General features: G+C 48.3%; 2 protein-coding genes across 2 annotated transcripts; both read right to left on the bottom strand.

Moving 5' to 3' along the window:
• Positions 1 to 6,302, bottom strand: CYP2J2 (cytochrome P450 family 2 subfamily J member 2). Its single transcript, XM_083847635.1, has 10 exons — positions 5,587 to 6,302; positions 5,040 to 5,371; positions 4,315 to 4,477; positions 3,923 to 4,072; positions 3,301 to 3,461; positions 2,431 to 2,607; positions 2,041 to 2,173; positions 1,580 to 1,767; positions 936 to 1,074; positions 1 to 653 (listed from the first exon to the last, which is right to left on the bottom strand). The coding sequence occupies exons 2-10, from the start codon at positions 5,226 to 5,228 to the stop codon at positions 478 to 480; spliced, it is 1,476 nt and encodes a 491-aa protein (XP_083703761.1). The 5' UTR covers positions 5,229 to 5,371; positions 5,587 to 6,302; the 3' UTR covers positions 1 to 477.
• A 106-nt stretch (positions 6,303 to 6,408) lies between these two features.
• Positions 6,409 to 17,504, bottom strand: LOC310903756 (cytochrome P450 2J2-like). Its single transcript, XM_083847634.1, has 10 exons — positions 17,453 to 17,504; positions 16,528 to 16,796; positions 14,764 to 14,926; positions 14,015 to 14,155; positions 12,304 to 12,464; positions 11,350 to 11,526; positions 10,683 to 10,824; positions 10,320 to 10,507; positions 9,274 to 9,412; positions 6,409 to 8,655 (listed from the first exon to the last, which is right to left on the bottom strand). The coding sequence occupies exons 2-10, from the start codon at positions 16,732 to 16,734 to the stop codon at positions 8,477 to 8,479; spliced, it is 1,497 nt and encodes a 498-aa protein (XP_083703760.1). The 5' UTR covers positions 16,735 to 16,796; positions 17,453 to 17,504; the 3' UTR covers positions 6,409 to 8,476.
• Between the last annotated feature and the right edge of the window lie 430 nt (positions 17,505 to 17,934).

The raw sequence follows: 17,934 nt of genomic DNA on the forward strand, positions 1-17,934 counted from the left end.
GCTCTTCGCTTTGCAAAATGCTTTATGGCAAAAATGTTTCAGGAACGATTTACTGATGCACAAGAGAGATGTTAGTTGTTTTTTTTTGGTTACAAATTATTTGCCAAAGATAAAGCGAAAAATGTTACCATTTGCTACCTGTATTAATGTTGTAAAACAAGGGCTAACAGTGAGAACATGGCAAGAAAATTAGCAATACTTTAGAGAATGCAAAGGTGAACTCTGGCCATCCATCATAAAATTAAGAAATTCCTTAGTCCCTCGTTCATTGCAGTGCCGTGCTGCAAGCCCAAAAAGTGCCTTGGCAGATCCTGCACTAACTGCCTTTCTGATCTGATACAGAGTGCAAGGTCTGTTTGTAAAAAGAAATTATTTTGCTATTGCTTTAAAAGGAAAAAACAGCCTCTCCCTGCAGGCAGGAGGTTGGTGCCTCGCAGCCAAGATGTTCTCTCTACAAGAACAGTGGCCACGGCTTCCCTACCGCGGCACGGCGCAGATCTTGTAGGGATGGGGTGCCAGCGTTATGCCCAACTTGAACTGGAGGCTGAGGGTGGTGTCCGGCGGAGCCTGGATGGTGAATTTCTGGAGCAGCGTTGTGAAGAAGAGGAAGAGCTCGGTGCGCGCCAGCAGCTCGCCCAGGCAGGCACGCTTCCCTGCGGAGACAGCCACCCACCGCGCCTTCAGCCTTCGCTGGCTGCCGCGTTGGTTTCTCTGCCAAAAAAGCCTCGGCACCCACCCCCTGCAGGAGCATCACCCAGCCCACACCGCCTTGCCCACGTCACTCTTCAAAGACCAGTTTTGCACCTGAACTGAGCTTCCCAAGGTGTTACAGCACGGGCTGCCCCCAGCCTGGGTGACTTGCTGTCTCCGTTGTGCAGCTGGAAGACCCAGTCCAGTGATTCAGTACAGAAGCACCTAAATCCAGCAAATCTTACCTATAGAAAATGGCATAAAAGCCTCCCTTTTCCGGAACTGACCATCCTTCAGGAAATGCTCAGGGTTAAAAGTGTCTGGGGTTTCCCACTCCTCCTTGTCAAACATCACAGAGGTTAAATTTGGGATCATAACAGTGCCCTGAGATGAGAAAAAGAAAACCACTTTGCACCTTCTCTGCCACCGCCAACAGGAGGTGGATTTTTATCCTCCCTTCTTGCCATGAAGAGCATTCATAGTCAAAGCTGGTGCGAGTATTTGTTAACTCCCATCACGTGGCTGGTTTTTCCTACTATGCTGGAGTTGTGGTGATTATACAACCACAATTTTCTGTCATCAGCAGTATTTCTATTTGCTGCAACCACAGGCCAAAGTTCATCCAAACCACAGCTGCGTGATAAGGGATCTGTGCCTGAGTGGTGCGCGCAGGGGCCTTGCCCCACAGCCTTCAGCCTGGGTGTGCACGATTCACCGCACTCGAGAATGGTGTTTGGACAGAAAAAAACCCCACGTGATCGCTAGGAGTGAGCTCTGGAAGGGGCAGGGATGCTGCGGGTTGGTCCCTCCTGCCTGCAAGTGAGTGACCCAGCCCCTGAAATGAAGCGGAGTCTCCTCCTTGCACCTTGGTGCTCAGAAGTGGGGTTACCTTGGGCACACAGAAGCCGGCCAAGACCGTGTCCTTCACTGTCAGTCTGGGCACGTTGAAAGGGATGATGTTGCTTTTCCTCTGCACTTCGTGGATGACAGCGTTGGTGTAGGGCATCTTGTTCCTGTCCTCCAGGGCTGGTTGCCGTGACTGCCCGATGACTGCATCGATCTCGGCCTGCACACGGGCTGTTTGGAAAGAGCAAGGGTCAGCCAAGGTGTAGCAAAAACATTAAAAAAAAAAAAAAAAAAACCCGGGGACAATGCGGGGTGTTTGCCGGAGGGTCCCCGAAGGATCAGCCCAGGTTAGTCATGGAGCACCAGGGGACTCCTGAAAAAAAACTGTTTGTACCTTTTTTGTGTCAGTGCAGGGGGATTCCTGTTTTTTTATCTCAAAGAGAGTCTCCTACTGAGCTTTGAGAGCTAAAACGAGCAAATGTACTGCCCCGTTGCTAACTGTACCTTGAATTTCGGGATACATAGCCATATAGAGCAGAGCCCAGCGGATAGTAGTGGAGGTGGTCTCAGTCCCGGCAAACAGCAGGTCGAGCGTGCACGCCACCAGATTTTCCTCACGCAAGTTGCTGCCGTTGGGCTTCACAAAAAGGTGTGTTAGTGCTGCGTGAACAGCGAGGACTTGCCCGTCCTGCCTGTGCCACGTCAACCCCAAGGGCTTTGGTAGAAGCCCCAAGCCCCCTGCAGCCCCATCCCACCGATGGGTGTCCCAAACTCGGTGTCCATCCTAAGCACATCAATGGCCGCCCCGGCAGCTCAGGTGGAGGATTTGGGCTTGTTTCTTGTCCCTCCTGACTTCTAACCCCCACTGCAGAAGGGTTTGCTCTGCTTGCTGACCTTGGCCATCTCCTCCAGGTAGCTGTCGATGAAGTCCCGGCTCTCTGAGGGGTTCCAGTCCTCCTTGTGTTTGTTGATCTTCTCAATCACAAAACTTTTCATCAGCTTCCAGTTTCTAAAAATGTTTTGGTGGGATCCAGGCAGGTACTTTACTATTGTGGGGAAAAAGTTGTACAGCTTTGGACGCAAAAGAAAAAAAAAAAAAGCAAATTGAATAAAAGGCTGAAAAACCACTTCTGTTATCAAAGCTTGAGAAGCTTGCACTGCCACACTTGCTACACTGCTGGAGTAGATGGAAATAACAGCTCCAGGAAAGCATTACAAAAAATTGGTGTCTCCGTTGTGAGAGTGACTAGTGCATTACTCGGAATCACAGCGGGGAGGCTGGCCGCCAGTCGGCAGGGAAGGTGATGCTGGGTGGCAGAGAGCAAGGTGAGCATTGCACTGTTTGAAAATCAGGCAGAAAGAAATGACAGGTGAATCTACACGGTGCAATGGAATGGGGAATGGCAATGAATTGGCACCCTTTGTGTTTCTCTGTCCCATAACCTCTCCCGGAGAACTGCCCAAACCCTCTGCTGTATCCAGCTCCTTCCCAAAGCATGTGAAAACTAGCTGGGGGTAGCTCAGCTCTGTCATCTGTGGGGCCTCCACTTCACCAGGATGCCTCCAGGGAGCGAGAGGGGCCACACAGCTGTAGGAACCACCACGGAAGACCTCTTGGTCCCACAGCAGAGGAGAACATCTGGACTTGACCTACCCTCTACGTTCAGTGATGAAAAGGCTGTAAGTTTTGAGGTTGACTCCAGAGAAGCAACCATGGCCTTGCAAAACTGCAAGCTGTCTGTGCTGGTGGCAGGAGGGCTGTACCTGGCTCATAATGGTCCCGTGGAGTCTAACGGTGTCTTCCATCAGCTGCAGCAATTTTTGGTATTTCTCATCGTGGTACTCAAACCGATTGCCAAAGATGATGGAGCAGATGACGTTTGAAACAGCATTATTGATTTTAAAGTGAGGGTTGAAGGGATTCCCTGGAGAAGGAAAAGGGAACGTTCAATTCTCTTCCAGTCTCCACAGAAAAGGAGAAGGAAATAGTCATCAGAGGTAAAACATTCCACGAGTAGAAGTGAAGTGAGTGGCCCCTGCTGGGCACCCTGCTGGAGACTGGAGATGCTTGTTTGGAAAGGAAGGTTGGAAATGCCTGCAGAAGAGCAAATGCCATTTGGATAAATTGGAGACATTGGTGCTTACAGGCACACGAGATTTTTTAGATACTGCAATGGAACAGTAAGCCAAAGGTGGGCTTTGGGTGCTACCTCGCTGCAGTCATCAGTTAATTTGAGGGCAAAACACTCCTGGAACGAAGCTGGGATGCTGGCAGGGCGCTGGCATTGCGTGTGAGAGGGGGTATTTTCAGCAGGCATTAGCAAGCAGTGAGTCATGGGGGAAATTATAACGGGCCAGACTGGTTTCTGTGGGACATGGTCCTCACCCTGCTCCTCCCTGAACACGTCGGCGAGGAATCTGCACTCCTCCTGTATCCGCTCCTCCAGGCTCCTCTTCCCCAGGCCAAAGTTTCGGAAGGTGGTCAAGGTGAACCTCCTCTGCTGCTTCCACAGGTGCCCGTTGGAGGAGATCAGCCCTGGCAGACACATCCCCCCGTGAGCGAAGGCAGGTGCCCTCCCCAGGGGGAAGAAGCGTGAGGGCTCTGCCTTTCCCAAGGAGGAGCAGGACCTCTGCCCCTTCCTCCTGGGGTTCGCCTGTGCCAATGGCTCTGCTTGGCATGAGTGCCAAACCACGGTGCTGCCCCCCAGCCTCCTCCTGGGCACGTCTGCAGGGTCAGCGCTGTGACTAGGGTCAGACGTGTCCCCAGTGGTAACTCACCCAAGCTGCTGAAGATCTCTGCGTCGATAGGCACTTCAGGGCGATCCAAGAAGTTGTCTCCCTGGGTTACAAGGACTTCCTTGACCAGCTGCAGCCCATTTACGACCACAGACCTTTGTCTGCCAGTTTCCATGCTGAAGATGTTCCCATATTTGTCGATAAGCTGGGAAAAGAGTAAATAAGTAAAAGGGGATTCATTCCCAAAGAATTTGTCTGTTGGGACAGGGACAGCCCTGGTGTCCTGCACCCCCAGGGAGGGACAGGCAGATTTGCAATGCAAATAGGGGAAGCTAAGCTTGCGAGAGGAGAGGGGATGGTTGCACAAGCGTTGGCTTGATTGCATGTGATCTCTCTTTTCCTCATTTCCTGAATCAGTCTTCGGGAGTCGGTGTACATTTCAAATAAACCAAGTAAAACTTTCCAGGTTGCATTTTCCAGGCCTTGCAAGCCTCAGTTGAGCTAAACAACTCTTGTTTAACGCCCTCCCCAAAGCCCTTCCGCTCCTATCAGATGCACCTGCAGCCGCGGTTGGACGTGTGGCATTGTGCCATGCCCTTTGCCTGTTGTCTGGCTCCTTATACCTGGGCAAACTTCATCCACATTGCTGCTGATCAAGAGTCGAGCTCCTGCCCCCTCTGGGTGAGCCCTCTGAGTCCTCGTGGGCTGTGGGGCTGGGTTGGGTTGGGTTGGGTTGACCCCCTTGCAACGCTGTGAACCCCCCTTACCTTCTGCATCGTGGCTTGAGGGTCTCTGAGGTTCAGAAATTGCATGTTTCCCACGAAGGGGAAGGAAAAGGGGCTCGGGGGGAAATCCTTGGGCTTTCTCCTCTTCATGTAGTCAGCGACGAGCAGGAAGACGAAGAGGAAGATGAAGAGCACCTGGAAGGAGATGCTGTCCCAGAGGAAGCGCAGCATGGGTAGTTGCGATGCTCAGCACACGGCAGGGCAGGGACGGCGTGCGGGTGCAGCGGGGGGCACGCAGAGCCGTGCGGTGAGGCTGGGGCTGGCCTGGCCTCCAAGCGGCCTTCGGACTCCTGCTCCCTCGGGTTTCGTGAGGCCTGTTTGATTAAATCCCTTCCTGAGCCAACTCACACATCAACTCCGGTCCCATTAAAAATAACCCACAAAACAGCAATTCCCGTTCCCCTCTCTCCTCCCACCTCCCCACCGCTGCCTCACAAAACCCCAGTGATCAGCCTCCTCCTGCAGAGCACAGAAACGAGCCTTGCAGGGCAGGGATTAAACCCTCCTGGCACCACCGCCGTGCCCTCACCGTGACGGTCCCGGCCCCTGTCCAAGCACCTCTCGTTGTCCTCGTTCGCGGCGACTGCCTCTCAGGTACTCACAGCCCCAGAGTGAGCCGGGTTCAGCTGGGATGTACGAGATAAGGTTGCACAAACCCTTGACAAGCTCTCTGAGTCACGGGGCGAGGGTTCGTCTCTGTGGGGTGGTGAGGGCAGGACGTAAATACGTCTGGACTCTGAAGCAGCTTCTAGGAATGGTTGTGTCCTGCCCCGGCGGTGACGCTGGCCCTGCTCCCAGCCCGCAGACTTCCCTTCCCGCTGCTTTCGCTAATGAGGCCGGGTCCCGCTGCCATCTGGGTGTCTGACCACGCACACACCACACTTCATTTTCACATATGCCTTGTGTGTTAGGGTGGAGGAGCCGGCTCTGGCTGCTTCGCTCCGGGGACGTCCGGAGCCGATGGCAACACGGAGGTGGCCAAGTGCCACTGGGGCTGCTCCATGTGCAAGGGGGCGAAGCTGCTGCGTGACCTGCACGCCTGATGAACTTGGAAAAGCTGAATCGCTGCTCTGCCATGGAGCTTAAAGGGGAAAGGGCCTGTTTTAGAGGAGAACCTCTTTTTGCCTCTGGCTTTCAAGCACACTTACGCATCTGCATGCAGAGATGCATGCATTCCCCTTCACTCACATGAGATGTTCCACTCAAAATAAACAAGTTCGTGCCTCCTGCCTTTATTGCATGGGGTCTTTACACCCCCCCCCCCCCTTTTTTTTTTATTCCCCCCCCCTTTTTTTTGCCACTGAATTGGGGGGAAAAAAAAAAAAGAAAAAAAAAAGGAAGAGTGCAACCATTTATTCTCTCCCACAAAGCAGTGTGAGTAGAGAAGGAGGCACTAAAGTAACAGGGAAAGGCAAGTTTAAAGTGGAAGGGATCAACATTTGCTAAGCCAGTTCAAACAAAACGAGCTGTCCCCACACACCAGAGGTCAGACCTGCACCGGCGTGGATAAAAATGGAGAGAAACCAGTGTCCAGTCCTGAGCGGCTCTGAAAACTCCTTAGGTGGAAAAAGCCCACAGATCCTTTATTTTTCCTCTATTAGGAAAAAAAAAAAAAGAAAAAAAGAAAAAAAAAAGGAAAAAAAAAGAAAAAAAGAAAAAAAAAGGAAAAAAAGAAAAAGGCACCTGAGGCACCTGTAACCGTGAAACATTAATTAAAGCTACGGTAAGATTAAAGCAACCGGTTAGAGTCCGGCTGCGAGAGCGGCGGGAGGCGCGCAGGGCTGAGCAGAGGACTCTCCCATGTGGCCCAGATCTGCCACTGCACAGCGAGGGCTCTGCAGCCCAGGGGAAAGGAAACGCGAATTAATCCAGCTTTTCTGTGAGCTAGCCGGTGTCCTGCAAGTGTGCACATAGAAAAGTCACTTACGAAAGGTCGGAGGGGAAAAAAAAAGAGTGAAAAAGGTCTTTGCTGTGACTGTATTGCAAACTAAAGTGCATAGGAGACAGCTTGGGATTTTTAAGTATTAATGCCTGGTTGCAGAACTGGAAAATTTCCCCACCAGTCGCATACTCAGTGGGCTCTTTTCCAGGGAGATCCCAGTGTGGGCAGGAGCAGGGTCTCTGTCATGGCCCTGTGGCCCCCAGGGCCACCTGCTGAGCCCAGGGCTGTGGAAAGGGCACATGGCCCCCCTGGGCATGGCCCCAGGCCTTTTCTTTCTGGTCGTCTGTTTTACGAGCACAGACCTCTTGGGTGTGAGAAAAATCTCAATAATTTTCTTCAGACAGCATCTTCTGTGAAGCTATTTTATTCGCGATTGCAATGGTGGGCGTCCTGCCAATTAGAAGCGCATTATAGTAAACAAATCATAACCTTTTATTGCCTACTACCCGACGCCTGATCACCTCCCGTGTTTCCTCATTGGCAGAGTACTACAGGTTCACAAGCTACTCACCGCTCCTCTGTACCATACATGTACAATTTTTTTTGATCAACCCTTTAATTTCTCCTTTCTCCTTTTTTTTTTTTTTTCCTCCTTTCTTATGTTTTGAGAACTTGTGATCTTTGTTTTTTTTTACTGTTCCCACACTGCTCATCCTGTTTTTCTCAGTCTTCTACCTTATTTTGGAACAGTGAGGCCTTCTACTCTCTACTTATCTACTTAGCATTTCTCTTTGTTATGACTACACAACTATCTCTGAACACAGAAAGTTAGTTTTCTGCTGCAAAAACACACTCTACTTCAAAAACATGTTCTACCACAAAAACTCAACTTAGTTTCTCACATGGGATAAGCCTTGCCTGCCTGTACAATTTCAATATCGTATTTCTGGAGACCTGCTGGAGACGCAGCTCCTTGTGCCATCCTGCCTGGGCTGGCCTATGGTAGGAGCTGCTACTACTACCACCTGGTAACCTCCTTAAAATTTCCACATATATGGGAGTAAAAAATGGATGTTGCCTCTGCAAGAATGCCTGCTTAGATATGGGCTTTCCATAGCAAAACAAGCAGTGGGGTGTTGTGAGGAATGTGCACCGCCCCAGGCCTGAGGCCTCCTGAGGCTCAGGATTTGCTGTGGCAACCTGGGTGTCCATAATGGTGCTGGGCATGAACCCAGAACTTCCTGGGAGCTGCTAAGGGTCAAATGAAATCATAAGGCTTTAGAGTTCATGTATTTTGTCAAACTGATAGAGGGGAGGGGGCAGGAGACAAAGGGAAGTGTCCCAAGGGCTGTCCTCATTGCAGTGTGCCGTGTGGCCCTCCTGCCCTCCCTACCACTGCCCGCAGGTAAAGCAAGGCCGCTGGGTGCTAGATGTCCGTGACCCGCCATTGCAGCCCAAAATCTGAGGGGCTGGTTGGGAAATGGGGCATTTTCCAGTGCGTGAGGGGCCAAAGCAGCGGGGAGGGGGCTCAGGAGCATCAGCAGCGAGGCAGAGCGCGGAGCTGGAAGGGTTTTGGGCAGCGCGTGAGGCTGAGCGTGAAGGCGAAGCTCAGCTTGGCACTGGCTGGCACCTGGAAGGTGAACTTCTGCAGCAGGGTGGTGAAGAAGATGAAGAGCTCGGTCCTGGCCAGCTGCTCCCCCGGACAAGCCCGCTTGCCTGGAAAAGGAGCAAAAAATCCGCTCTGAGTCTGGAGCAAGGTTTAAGCATCGTCCTCGATAGCTGCTCCAGCAGCAGGGGGGAGTTGCATTGTTCAAGGAGATGGGGGCTTGCTGGGGCTGTGGGGCCGGTGGGACATGAGGGAGGCGATGTCTGGGGTCCGAAGGGCCTGGTTTGGGGTCTCCATTGCCTCCTGGCTCCTCTCGCCTGCGTTGGATTGCACGGGCTGCAGGAGCTTTTCTTCCTAGCAAGGTTAGGTGGCAATGTTCACCCACACATCGTACAGAAACCGTCCCCAGAAGTTTCCTGCTCTGCAGACGGCAGTGGCTGTTCAGATGGGTGAAGAGGGGAGACTTGTCAAAAAAAAAAGAGAGCCCATTTACACAGTTCTTGCAGGAGGAAAAAGCCTTATTTTTCATCCTGCAATAACAGAATTGATTTCCCTTCGGCTCAGAGCAGTCAGTATTAATTGCCAGGGGATTTTCACTGTGGGAAATTCCAGGCATGGGCTGCTATTAGAGGCAGAAAGCTGGACACGGAGCAGTTCCCCCTGCTCTGATGGGGGGAAAAAAGAAAGCATTGCAAACAGCAAAGCCATCTCCCCATCCATCTTCCTACCTGCAGAGAAGGGCAGGAAAGCCTCCCGCCTCCTGTACTGGCCGTTCTCCAGGAAATGTTCAGGATTAAAGGTGTCTGGGGTCTCCCACACGTTTTTGTCAAACATTATCGAAGTCAGGCTGGTCATCACCGTGGTGCCCTGCAAGAGGTGGAGGAAAGAGGAGTTTGCATGGAGAAGAAGAGCTGATGTGCTGTCAGACTAGTTTATTATTAGCTCTGCTCTACACACAAAGTAAACTACTAAGCACAACACGTTTTTCATAACCAACGTGGTTGAAGAAGGGTGAAAGCCTGCAGGATTGTTCACTTCTATGTGCCACTGACTATCACCGTGGTGTTGATCTGTACCTTGTGCTGCTGTCACTGGTGATGTTAACATAAACCAACCTTAAAACAATAAAATCATGTTCCCAGAGGAACTAGAAGCAACTTAACCAAATAATTTTTTTATCGATCCTTTTCCCTGTGCTTTTTGTTAAAACTGTGTCTGGTTTACCTTCGCATCCTCCATCAGAGAAAGAAAAATATTCCAATCAATGTGCAGCAAAATGCCCAGATTTTTCATTTTTAATTTACCAAGAAGCAACCAATCATGTCCACGGAAGAGACCCAATCTATCCAAATCTCATATTTGCTTTCATAATGCCAGAACAATGTATACATGTCAATAAGTATTACTTGGCTTTTATCGAGTGCTACTTTTAATAGATTATTTTTAATACTCTGTGGAATTAACAAATCCAAGCTGCTTACTTTCCTATATTTCTTGGGCCTCTGCTCATGTAATTCATGGAAGGCACCTTGTATGAAACGAAACCTTGTAAAACTGAAAATTATGACCAACACAAGAGGATCTTACAATTCTCTGTAAGGAGGCAAGACCCATAACAGCCCTACAGCGTCCATCAGGACAGCTCCTATTTTCTATAGAGCTGAGATATCTCCATTAGACCCTGCAGGCTGGTGTCTCCAGGCGAGATTTGGGGCTGGGGCCGTGAAGACCCCGTGCTGGCGGGGCGAGGAGGGGGCTGCTGTCCTGGGCATACTTTGGGCAGGTGGAAGCCAGCCAGGGTGGTGTCGCTGGTGGACATCCTGGGCACCCCCAGCGGCACGATGTTGCCCATCCGCAGCACTTCGCTCAGCACCGCGCTGGTGTAGGGCATGTGCTCCTTGTCCTCCACGGTGGGCTGGCGGCACTGGCCGATCACGGCGTCAATTTCGAGCTGCACTTTCTCTACAGAAACCAAACAAACAAAAGAAAAAAAAAAAAAGATCTATGCTCAAAAAGTTCCCAGTAAGAAAGCTGGACCACAGGCCTGTCCAACATGGTGAACCTGGAAACAACTCCATTTTCTGTTTCAATTATCTGTTTTGGGGCTGTATAGTGAAGGACCCATCGGTGGCCCTACCCTGAATGTGGGGGTACGCAGCCATGTAGAGCAGAGCCCAGCGGATGGCAGTCGCCGTCGTCTCCGTCCCGGTCAGGAAGAGGTCCAGGGTGCAGCAGAGCAGGTTTTCCTCGTGGAAATAAGAGCTTGTGTCACCCTTAAACTTGGGTAAAAAGAAGAGAGTGGAAGTGCTTAGTAGGAAGGGGATGCTTTCAAAACCCAAATCCAACGCCATCTGTCTGTAACTCGAATCTTTTATTATCCACCACGCTTGGACTTGGAAATTTTGGTCCCTTTCTTTCATTAAAGTGTGAGGTTTCCCCCAAAGCCTGCTTCAAAGTCTGCTGTATAGCAACTTTTAAAAGCAGGTAACATTTCTAAATGTGAAGTTTCACCACAACAAGCACCGTCCTGCGAGTTCTCACAGAAACCTAAACACATTCCCTGAGAAACCTCCTACACCGTGTGACAGAATGAAAAATGGAAGAAGACAAAGTGTAAATACTTCCAAATGAAAAATAAAAATAAAGAAGTCTGTGCATTTTCAAAATGATCAGACTCCTGCTGCTGCTCCAGTTGGATGTGAATGATGTAGGGAGGAGAAGGCCCCTCTAACAAAACTGCCTTGAGTCTTGTCTGCTTGTTTTTGGGGTTAAGCTTTAGGTGGCTTTAGGTATTTCCCTCTCACCTTCTCTATTTCCTTCAGGTAACAGTGAATGTAGTCGCCTGACTCAGACTGGTCCAACTCCTCCTTGTGTTTCGCGATCACACCCTTCACAAAATGCTGAAGTTTCTCCCAGTGCCTGAAGATTTTCTGGAAGGGCCCTGGTAGCCATCTCATTATCAAAGGAAAAGCATTGTACAGCTGGTGAGAAATCAGAGCAGAAGAGCACTTCTTAGGTTAAAAAGGGAAGCCGGCCATGATAGTTGAGACAGTACTACAATTTGTTAGCTCCGCTTGCTATCAGGAAAAAAATCAGTTTTGCTACAAAGGTCAATATAGTTACACATGCAAATAAGAAGAAACAAGATAAGAATCAAGCAGATGTTTACTGCTGATAAAGTTCTCTGACACTGGGTGGCCAACGCTGTCACCTCTTGCGAAGGGCAGGTTGGAGGTGGCTGCCGGGGTCAGAAATGAGTGTCAGGGGGAGCAAGGACAGACCCAGCCCGTGGCCATGCAGGAGCTATGGCAGCCAGTCCCCAGAGCTGCCTACTTGCTTATAAACCGTGCCTCTGAGTTCTTCTGGTCATAAAATAAAAGTATTTGAGAGGCTGGCTGGGAAGGGGGTGGGGGAGGAGGGAATTTTCACCGAGTGCTGTGAATATTTTCTCTTCTTTTGGTAGAAATATAGTGACTTTAAAGATTTTTCCGTTGCTTTTCTGTTCTGTCAGGTATAAGGTTGGCTTTACAATCTCACAATCTTTTTTCTCCATGTGCCTCAATAATTTTAACTTGCTTGCCTGCATTCTTGAAGGATTTAATGGATTAACCCAGCCTCATGTAAAACAATACCCGTGGTCATTTCCCTTATAGCACGACCTTTTTTACAGGGAAAAACAGATTACTTCAGTACCTTAGAAACTTGTTTCCAAGCACTTACGTGGAGCTGAAGTTACAAAAGTGGCAGACTGGCTTTACCTGGCCCCAGAAACTTCCTATGAGCAGCAGTGTTTCCGCAAGCAAGTGCAGCAATTCCTGGAAGTTGTTGTCGTGGTAGTCGAACCGGTTCCCAAAAGTTATGGAACAGATAATGTTTGAAACAGCGCTGTTAATTTTGTAATGAGGGTCAAATGGTTGTCCTGGTGGGAACAAAAGGAAAGCCACGGATGGATCTTGCTTTTAACTCTCAGATAAAACATTCTGTACCCGACCTACAGATGTCAAGCTGGGGTGAGACCTCCCCTACCTCTCACCAGTGGTGGTGCTGAGGCCTTGCCTCGTGTCTTGGGCTCCCCAACACCCCATCACCCACCTGAAAGTTGGGCACTGTGTGCCATGGTGCCCTCTCCCTGAGGACATCCCTTCCATAGAGCCCAGGCTGCTGGCACACACAGATGTTAGCAAAGAGCTGCTGAAGCTGGGTCTGAAAGGTTTCCCAGGGAAAACAAGCAGGTATGTGTTTGTGTGATCCAATGTGTTTTTGGTGTCCATCTTAAACACCAAGAGAGCCTGGGGCAGGGAGCTCAAGACGAATCACACTGCAGAAATGCCTTTGTGCTGGCCTTTGTGCACCACAAGGTAATGAAAAAGGAAAATCCAGAGATGGCTGCTATGGCCCATAGGCTCCTAAAAGAGTGATGTGTGGACTGATGCTCATTGCACCTGCTTTCCTAAGGAGGGCTATCGAGCAGAGGCCATCATCTCCTCAGGCACATTTAGGCAGCCCAGAGCTACTTGCCGTGATACGAGAGCCTAATATCAGTAATGAGTCCTGCACAGCCCTGAGCTGCTGTCGATATGGTGGGGAGCATCGCGTTGAAATGCAAGGCACCACACACAGGACTGCTGATCTCTCCACTCCGTGAGAAAGTAATTAAGCTGGGCTGGCGCTCAGATACTGGAGTGATGGACATGATCACTATTTGTCATTACTAATGGGAAGAAAGGCCCAAAACAGCAGCTTAATTAGTTTATTGATTAGGACCGTAAAGGACTATAATCAATTGGCAACATGAAGTATTTGGACTGTTCAGTGCAACAGCAATTAAAATGGAGCAAGTTCAGTATATAATTTCACAATTCCTATTTAGATCTTTCTTGTTTACTATATATAGCTCCATAGAATTAGCTAAACCCCATCTGCTTCTATTTAAAGCTGAAGTGCAGCATCACCCATGTACCAACATACAAATTATTCTTACTAATGTCCCTCTGGCAGTTCTTAAAAGCTGGACCATAAAAGAGCAAGGCACACGCTTCATCTGTGCATGATACAAAAGGAAAGCCTGACTAAACAAGTTTTAAAATACTTTGCAAAACCAGAGACAGGCAGAGGTTAACAGAGCCTTTGAGCGTACGTGCTTGCTATCATGACAGCTGCATTTATACCTTCGCAGGGTAGAGAAAAGGCCTTCTTAGACACATAAACATGAAAACTTTAATAAACACCTAGCATATATTTGCTTAATATTAATAAGGAAGAAATGAAATTGAGGACCTGAGGTCTAAAAAAATGTTCTAAAAGGCACAGCATGGAAGTGTAAGATAGAAATTTGTGCTATTGTAGAAACAGCCTGCATGTTAAGAGGAAGAGTTTTACTTCCTGGAGGAAGAGTTTTACTTCTCTCTCTTCATCTGGCAAAAGGCTAGGTGAAAGGTTTGGGTACGGTGCTGCATGTGGGCTGCCTACCTTTCTCTTCCTCGATTGCTTCCACAAGATACCGGCTCTCCTCTTGCACTTTTTCCTCAAAACTTACAGCAATGCTTTTCAGTGTTGCTGAAGCAAACTTTCTCTGCTGCCTCCATATATGCCCATTTGATGATATGAGCCCTGTGGGTGGAAGAAGCAAGCAAAGATTCTGTGTTGAATATGGGTGATGGGATTCAGAAATGGCCATTGGTCTTATAAACCCCTGACCAAAGCAAACAAGAACTGCAGACATTGAGAAACCATAGCTTTGCCTGGGAATTAAAATTCAAGACTAATTGGCTTATGCTAAAGATCTAGCTTTATGAATTTGCTACTTTATCACTTTGCGTGGGAAAAAAGGTGTAAGCCAAAATACTGTAAGTACTATCACGCTGTTGGCAGAGCTGCAGGCAGGAGCTCCATACCCCGCCTCTGGAGCTACGTGCAGCCCGGGCAGAGAAAGGGAAGGGGAAAACTATTCAAGTGTGCCCGTCATTGGACAGCTTGCTTTTATGTGTTGTCTTTCATCCAGGTCAACACCTGACTTTGATCCCAGCGTCAGCCCTAAACCCCAGACAGAGTCAAATATATACCTGTGAGGTTATTAGACCCACTTCAGCACTTGCCGTCTGTGCACAAACTTTTATTGGCACAGTTACCGAGGGTTGAATTCAGCCTTCTTTCACTCTGATTGTTATCATTGCAAACAGATGAAACGTTTGTGGCAAAATCTCGGAAGCTGTACTTACCAAAGCCTCTAAAAATTTCTTGGAGAAGTGGAATATTTGGCCGATCTGCAAATATTTCAGCCTGGTGGACAAGAGCTTCTCTCACCATCTGGTACCCGCTGACTACCACAAAAGTCAGACTTCCAAACTGCACGCTGAAAATGTTCCCGTAGCGAGCGGAAAGCTGAAAGAGAGAGAGTTCGTCGCCCTCTGAGAGCGAGAAGATGGAGATTTTCAGAACTAACCTGGAGAGGGCCTGACATCTAACTTTGTATTTAGTCCCACGTGGAGCAATGGGTTGGACTTAAGAAAAATCCAAACCCAGGTCTTCCGCAGGTCCCTCCCAACCTCAGCTATTCCATGAAGGCTGGAGATGGCACAGAAAATGTTGGTGAGCTGTATGCAGTGTGGGAGGGATGGTTTGCTCATATTCTTTGATAGGTATGAAATGGCTTTCACCCAGCTGTTATTAATTAACAAAATTATTAAAATTTTTTATTGTTAAATATTTTATTGTTATTAAAAACAAAGACTTTTTTTGCTTTGTGACTGATGGGCACCTGTTCCTTCCCTCCTCTTCACAAGAGGCAAAGGCACCCCCTGGGTGTCCAAGCCCAGGCTCTTGCTGCTGAGAGCAGGGCAAAACACGTAGTCCTCTTCACCAACTTTGTCTGAAGTAGTGAGGCTTCTTGCTCCAGCTGTCACACTTAGAAAGTGGCTCCAACTGCTGATGCTTAGAAAACTTCCTCTAATTTTAAGCCTGAATGCATTTATAGCCAATTTATAGCCATTTTCCTTGCATGGACATTGCTAGCATTATTCTCTCCTCTGCAGTACTTAACTCCCTGATGTATAAGAGCAAAGGACAATTATGCCCTGTCTTGGGCTCTGCTTTGCCAAGGTCTCAGTCCACGTACTCCTTGGTGTGACTCTATAAGAGGGACACACATGGTTGCCCTGAACTGACACGGTGACTTACGAAATCTGCCTGAGGTCAAATGGTCAACTCTGTTATTGTATGTGCGTAAATTAATGCGATTAATTTTATTAGTAACAACTGTGCATTATTGACCCAATATCCTGAGCATACTGTCTCAGCCTTCCTCAAAGGTTCCCCTGGTGACAGCTATGCTAGTGGGCTGTGAAAATCTGGGGTAGATAGGATGGTGTCAATCTTTTAAGTAAAAGCGAGAGACAAAAAGTCACTAAAAGGATATTTGCAACCAGCATGTCAGAACCTTTTCTCCCACTTTTTCAGACAAGGTAAACAGCATGTGTCATTGGCTTTGGTGGGAGTTAAAGCTCTGGAAACCTTTCTAGAGCTATCTCTGCCTCTTTCTGTGGTACAGAAGAAGCCATGGAGAAGATTGACTCTGGGCCTTAATGTTTATTTCAGATATAATGGGGCAAACTGTTGGCCTCTGAGTGAAAACAACTTTGGGACGTGATCTTCATTGTCCAAACAATTTGTTTTTCACATGGCAAATGCCATCCCTCCCTGAGTCTGGCATGGCTTCTCCAAACCCTTCCTGGGCTCAGGCACAAAATGGCCATGGTCCAACGGGAAGAAAGAGGAGGCTTTCATCTGGTACGAGTTTCTTTTCCATCAAACCTTCCAACTCCCATGGAAGAGGAGGTGGTGGTAAGGGATAAAAAACCAAGAATGATTGCTATCATACACAGTTAATATACAGCTTGTTCTTCACGACCTACCTTTTCTTTGCAGGTTAGGTGACAAAAGTCACTGAGGAGGTAAAATATTATTAGTAGGAGAAACGTCCTTACCTTCTGCATCTCAAGATGGAGGGGCTGCCTTAAGTCCACAATGGTTCCCACAAAAGGAAAGAGCTGTGGCCCTGGAGGGAAATTCCTGGGACGTCTCTTTCTCACAAAGTCAATAATCAAAAGGAATGTGACAAGAATCACCAAGAGCATCCAACTGTTCAGCTTTTCCAACAGATAAACCAAAACAGGCCAAAGCTGAAGCTCCATGCTTGCTGGTGAACTCACAATTTTTCATCCCAGGAAGGGACTTGATGTTGGTGTTAGAGTTGCTGAAACAGGAGTAAGAAAGGGCTAGAAAGAAAAACATCTAGGATGCCTATAGCTTACTGAGACAGGACTCACCATAGGCAAGCTGCTTTTGCATGTATGGCTAGTGCCAGACCACTTGCTAAATAAGTTTAAACATTGGGACCTCCAAAAACAACCCCCAAAACTCAACTGTTTGCCAAACAAAAGCGATCTTTCAAACATTTAGCTTTACATCCATGAAAAGTCCCTGGTTTTCTTATAGAAGAAAATTCCTCCCTTCTGCCCTTAACAAAGAGCTCCTTTATACAGATACCCAACCAGGATTATAAGCATTACAAACATTCGAGGTTGTGAAAGCGGCTTACTTAGCTAATTACATATGGTGGGCGTTGCATAATTTAAAAACTGTAAGGCATCTGAGGTGATGGACAGCCTGCAAGTCGCTGAGGTGCTGATCCTGTTAACTGCTAAGCACCGTCTGTGAAGGGCTAGATGCCTTCAACGCCCTCCAAAGCCTTCTTGGCTTTGCTGGCGTCGGGTGAAGTTCAGGCAAGGGAAGAGCTGCAAGAGCCCAAGGCTCTGCCCGGCCACTTAGATGAGAGTTAAAGGAGCTTAATTTCAGGAGTGAGAACATAGGCTCATGCGCTTGCCGGCTAAAGGAGAGATTGGAACTTACGTTTTTTTAATCTCCTGGGTTTCCGAAAATCTCCTCTGAGTAAAGCTCCGTGCTGTCCAGGAGAAGACTGCAATGGTCTGATGGTGACATCTGTGTCCGTGAATCAGCCTTGCCAGCTGCCAATATTTTCACAACATTTTTTAACCTTTTAAGAACTGTACTGTGCAAACAAACTAAATTTGAACTGTCAATGATGATTTTCAAAAAGACTTGCCCAGAAATTATGGTAAGAAGGTTAGCATGGTAAATTTTTATTGTGTTCAGCACTTTTCAGAAAGCTTTGACTTATAAGAAAAAAAAAGAAGCAGATTTTGACAGGAAGTAATCTTTGGGCAAAAAATGATATTTCTCTAGTCTTTTAACTCTTTTGAAAGCTTTACTGTCCATGTCTTCCACTGCCTTGGACTGTGGTGCCAGTGGAAGCACACGCAGCCTGGATGACAGACCTGTGCCTTAGGTACTGTAGGATTCCTTCCCAAGGG

This window comes from Anser anser, assembly GCF_964211835.1.
Source record: "Anser anser genome assembly, chromosome: 8".
In the NCBI taxonomy this organism is placed as follows: Eukaryota; Metazoa; Chordata; class Aves; order Anseriformes; family Anatidae; genus Anser; species Anser anser.

Coding starts and splice junctions, on each gene's coding strand:
- LOC310903756 (XM_083847634.1), bottom strand. CDS start 16,734: ATGGAGCTTCAGCTTTGGCCTGTTTTGGTTTATCTGTTGGAAAAGCTG. Junction 12,465..14,014: donor AGCAATCGAGGAAGAGAAAG/GTAGGCAGCCCA, acceptor TGTTCCCACCAG/GACAACCATTTGACCCTCAT. Junction 10,825..11,349: donor ACCTGAAGGAAATAGAGAAG/GTGAGAGGGAAA, acceptor TTTTTACCCAAG/TTTAAGGGTGACACAAGCTC.
- CYP2J2 (XM_083847635.1), bottom strand. CDS start 5,228: ATGCTGCGCTTCCTCTGGGACAGCATCTCCTTCCAGGTGCTCTTCATC. Junction 2,608..3,300: donor ACGGGACCATTATGAGCCAG/GTACAGCCCTCC, acceptor TTGCGTCCAAAG/CTGTACAACTTTTTCCCCAC. Junction 654..935: donor TTTTATGCCATTTTCTATAG/GTAAGATTTGCT, acceptor CTGTCTCCGCAG/GGAAGCGTGCCTGCCTGGGC.